The following is a 4,319-nucleotide window of genomic DNA, read 5'->3' on the forward strand; positions in this document are numbered from 1 at the left end:
GCTTTAAAGCGTGGCTTTAAAAGGAGGGCTTAAAGCGAGGGTTTAAAACGGGAGTTGAAAGCGCGTATCCGCGGCTGAGCCGGCTCGGAGCCCTCAGGAGCAGCAGCTCCCAGCATGTCCCTCAGGGCCACGCCCGCCATCACGGCCCTCACGGCGGCCCCGCCCCTGGCCCCGCCCCGCGCCTGCGCACCCGGCTCGGGGGGCTGAGGGCGGCAGGGCCGGGCCGGGTTCGCTCGGCTCGGTCCGGCAGCGGCGGCGGCCCTGAGCCGGGATGTGGCGGCGCCCGGCTGGGCTCCTGCTCGTCTTCGTGGCCGCCACGGCCGCACTGTGGCTGCTGTCGGTGCGGCTGAGTGCGGGGCAGACGCGCAGGTGGGTGTGCGAGGCCGGCGCTGCCCGTGTGTCGCTCCCTTCCCCCGGCGCTGCCCGTGTGTCTCTCCCCTCGCAGGGTGCTGCGGTTCCCGGCGGACCTGGACGAGCTGCGGGATCTGGCCGAGGCGCTGCGGGACTACGAGCGGCAGCACCGGGGCGCGGCGCTGGCCCTGTTTTGCGGCGCGTACCTGTACAAGCAGAGTTTCGCCATCCCCGGCTCCAGCCTCCTGGTACGGGGAGGGCGGGGCGGGGCGAGGGGCCGGGGACTCACGGATCGGGCAGGAGGAGCCGGAGGGACCCGACCGGGCCCCCGCCTGAGCAGAAGTAACCCTTAGTACCAGTACGGTCGGGGCTGACCTGCTGGAGAGCAGCTCTGCTGGGAAGGACCGGGGAGTGTTGGTGGATGATGTGCCCTGAGGGTCAGAAAGGTCAGTGGGATCCTGGAGTGCACCGGGAAGAGAGTTCCCAGCAGGTTAGGGAGTGATCCTGCCCCTCTGTTCAGCCCTGGTGAGGCATAGCTGGAGAGCCAGGTCCAGATCTGGGCTCCTCAGGAAAAGAGAAAGAAGGAGAGGGTCTAGCGGAGGCCACAAAGAGGTGCAGATCTGATGAAGAGAGACTGGGAGCTGGACCTGGTTAGTCTGGAGAATACTGAGAGGGGATCTCATTAATGCATATAAATGTCTCCAAGGAGTGTCAGAGGATGGTGCCACTCTGTTCAGTGGTGCCCAGCAACAGGACAAGGAGCAATGGCCATAAACTAAAGCACACGAGTTTCATCTCAGTATGAGTAAGAACTTCATTCCACAGAGGGTGGCAGAGCACTGTGAACAGCTGCCCAAGGGAGGGCACAGTGTCTCCTCTGGAGACATCCCAAACCCACCTGTTCCTGTGTCACCTGCTCTGGGTGACCCAGCCTTGGCAGGATGTTTGGACTGGATAATCTGCACAGGTCCTTTCCAACCCTAACAGTTCTGTGGTTCTATGACACACTGTTCCCCCCAGGCCTCACTCCATGTTGTCCCCACAGAATGTCCTGGCTGGAGCACTCTTCGGACCATGGATGGGGCTGGTGCTGTGCTCAGTGCTCACATCTGTGGGAGCCACCCTCTGCTACCTGCTCTCTGCAGCTTTTGGCAAGCAGCTCATTGTCCACTTCTTCCCTGAGAAGGTGGTTCTGCTGCAAGGGAAGGTAAGAACTGGCAGTTCTGCTGACACCTGCGATGGCCCTGGGCCAGGCTGCTGTTGGGGCAGCAGTGAAAATGAGTGTGTGCAGGAGATGCATCAGGCCTGCTGAGGGCACAGTCTAGGAGCAGGCTGCTCTCTTGGAGCAACCCTGTTAGCAAAGGGGCTGCCAGGAAAATCCTGGATCTTAAGGAAAAGCAGATATGAAATAAAGGAATGTTTGGGAAGCCCCTGTACTCCAGAACTGCCTCTATCCATCCATGCTGTGTTGTAAACTGGAGGTGGTTCTGCTCTTGACTTCCTGTTCTTTTGTTCAGGTGAGATCCCATTTCCACCCCTTCTTGGAAGAGGGTTGGCTCACCACTGGGCTCCCATACATAGATAATATTGCTGCTCTCCCTCAATTCTGAACTGATGTTACGCTGTGGGATGTTAGAAGAAAAATTCACTCCAGTATCTTGGCCATTTGAATGTTACTGCTGTTTGAGGAGCAGGAATGATGTGGAACGTTTCTTTTGGCAGGTAGAAGAGAACAGGAGCTGCTTATTTTTCTTCTTGTTGTTCCTGAGGCTGTTCCCCATGACACCAAACTGGTTTCTGAACCTCTCGGCTCCCATTTTAAACATCCCCATATCCCAATTCTTTCTCTCCGTCCTCATTGGTAAGGCCTGGGGACATGGCCTGAGGGGACAGTGTGACACGGTTGCTCTTGCTATCTCTGAGCCAGGGAGGGCAGAGCTGGGACTCTACCCTTGGTCTGTTTCCTCTGTGCTGCCCTTGAGCATTCTGTAAACAGATGTCCCCAGTGCTGCACATTCTGCTTTACACCTGGTTCTTTCTGTCCCCTGTGTCTGTGTAATGGCTGTAAATTAAAACACTGAGTTCCACCTCAACATGAGGAAGAATTTTCCATGGAGGGTGGCAGAGCACTGGAACAGCTGCCGAGGGAGGGCATGGAGTCTTCTCTGGAAGCATTCCAAATTCCCCATGACACATTCCTGTGTCACCTGCTCTGAGTAACCCTGCCTTAGCAAAGGGGGTTGGACTGGATGATCTCCAGAGGTCCTTCCATCCCTTACAATTCTGTGATTTCTGTGTCTGGTGTTGGTCATATTTGAGCTAATTTTCCCATGGGGGGTACTAACTGCTTTTTTCTGCTCTGATTCCTTCAGGCCTTACACCATATAATTTCATCTGTGTGCAGACAGGGGCCATTCTGTCCCAAATCACCTCTCTGGATGCCATCTTCTCCTGGGACACACTGCTCAAGCTGCTGGCCATGGCTGTGGCAGCGCTGATTCCAGGGACCCTTATCAAGAGATACAGCAAGAAACACCTGAACCTGGATGGGGACAAGCAAGCTCAGACACTCAATGGCAGAAAGAGCTTGTGATGGCTTAGGTGCCCCAGTTTTGGGGTAAAAGCTGCAGGACTCTGTTCCCAGGGGTTATATTCTGCATGCTCTGTGCCACTAAGGACAGTGGCAATTTTTAATCATTCTTCTCACCTCAGAGGAGGTGTCTGTTCTTACTTTTAATGAATGTTTACCTGTGCATGTACCTGCACGGAGAGAGAGATACAGGGGCTTTGTGAACACTCAGTTAATTTGCCTGTTTCATTTAAATCAGTCTCCTGTGTGCCTGAGGCTGTGGGGAGCAAAAGGAAGAGTACTGGCATCCTGTAAGGAAGGCAAACCAGAACCCAGCTGTGGATCACTGGCCAAGCACAACCCTTTGGGCAGCAGGCAGGCCCTGCTCCCTCCAGCTCCAGATAGATTTAGCATTTTTGGCCTCAAATGATGAGCCATGTGCTCCTGTGCAGCTGTACAAGCACCAAGTTGAGAAAATAATGGTGTTTCAGTGTGGAGCTGTAGAAGATTCTTCTTTGATTCCCGTGTAAAACCAGCACACCCTGCAGCAAAATGCTCTGGATTTGAGCTGCCAGAATCAGTCATGTCAGAACACTTGAGATTGCTTCTCTGGTCTGCCAGTGGCTGCTACACCCCATAAAGACTAAAAGGGAAAAGAACAGGAATGAATGTGCCTGACTGGCAGAGATTTGTCCTTGAAAAGCACCTTGAAAGCCACACATATGCTCCTGCGTAACTAGGAGGATTCCAAATAAAGAGGTGGGCTCTGTCCCAATTATGGAGAACATAAGATCCCAGAATGGTTTGGGTTGGAAGGGATCCTAAAGCCCATCCTCGCCCCTGTCATGGCCACTATCCCAGATTGCTTTAAGCCCCATCCATCCTGGCCTTGGACACTTCCAGGGGTCCAGGGGTAGCCACAGCTTCTCTGAACAACTTGTGCCAGGGCCTCACCACCCTCCTCACCCCAGGATGACACTGCTCTTGGGATTTTGGTATTTGCTCTCCATGAGGAGATCCATTTGAAGGATAAAGTAACCTTCCTGGTATGGAGGGGGGCAGATGGGAGACCCCAGAGCAAGGCCACATGACATCATCCCAAAGTCCGTGAGAACCCATTCCCAGATCACAAGACCAAGTCTGCAGCATTGAAGTACACTGGCTTTTTATTCCATGCATTGTTTGCTTTGATAGTCATTCTTGTTTCCATCACTGTACACTGGTCAATACAAAAAAAAAATCAAGTTTGTCTCAGGAATCCACAGAGCAGGGAGGAGGGGATGAACACTACTGGACAGGGCCAAGATGAAATGGGTACTTAACACGACAGTGGGGAGGGCAACATTCAGCTCTGGGAGAAAATCTAGGCTAGTGTTCAGGAGCTGACAGCAGCCACAAG

At 54.2% G+C, this 4,319-nt stretch overlaps 1 protein-coding gene across 2 annotated transcripts; it reads left to right on the forward strand.

Annotated features, from left to right (window-relative positions):
• Positions 1-190: 190 nt before the first annotated feature.
• TMEM41A (transmembrane protein 41A) lies at positions 191-3,702 on the forward strand. 2 transcript variants are annotated; one of them, XM_015637506.3, is made up of 5 exons: positions 195-369; positions 446-599; positions 1,397-1,558; positions 2,074-2,212; positions 2,724-3,702. In XM_015637506.3, exons 1-5 carry the CDS (start codon positions 272-274, stop codon positions 2,942-2,944), a joined length of 774 nt encoding a protein of 257 aa, XP_015492992.1. In that variant the 5' UTR covers positions 195-271; the 3' UTR covers positions 2,945-3,702. The 2 variants fall into 2 exon arrangements, with proteins under 2 accessions (XP_015492993.1, XP_015492992.1); XM_015637507.3 differs by lacking the exon at positions 2,074-2,212 and having other exon boundaries at positions 191-369.
• The last annotated feature ends 617 nt before the right edge of the window (positions 3,703-4,319 follow it).

This window comes from Parus major, chromosome 9, assembly GCF_001522545.3.
Source record: "Parus major isolate Abel chromosome 9, Parus_major1.1, whole genome shotgun sequence".
In the NCBI taxonomy this organism is placed as follows: domain Eukaryota; kingdom Metazoa; phylum Chordata; class Aves; order Passeriformes; family Paridae; genus Parus; species Parus major.

Bases quoted from the DNA above. Each gene is read 5' to 3' on its own strand.
- TMEM41A (XM_015637506.3), top strand. From the start codon at position 272: ATGTGGCGGCGCCCGGCTGGGCTCCTGCTCGTCTTCGTGGCCGCCACG. The intron at 600-1,396 runs GTACGGGGAGGG...TTGTCCCCACAG, and splicing joins TCCCCGGCTCCAGCCTCCTG to AATGTCCTGGCTGGAGCACT. The intron at 2,213-2,723 runs GTAAGGCCTGGG...TGATTCCTTCAG, and splicing joins CTTTCTCTCCGTCCTCATTG to GCCTTACACCATATAATTTC.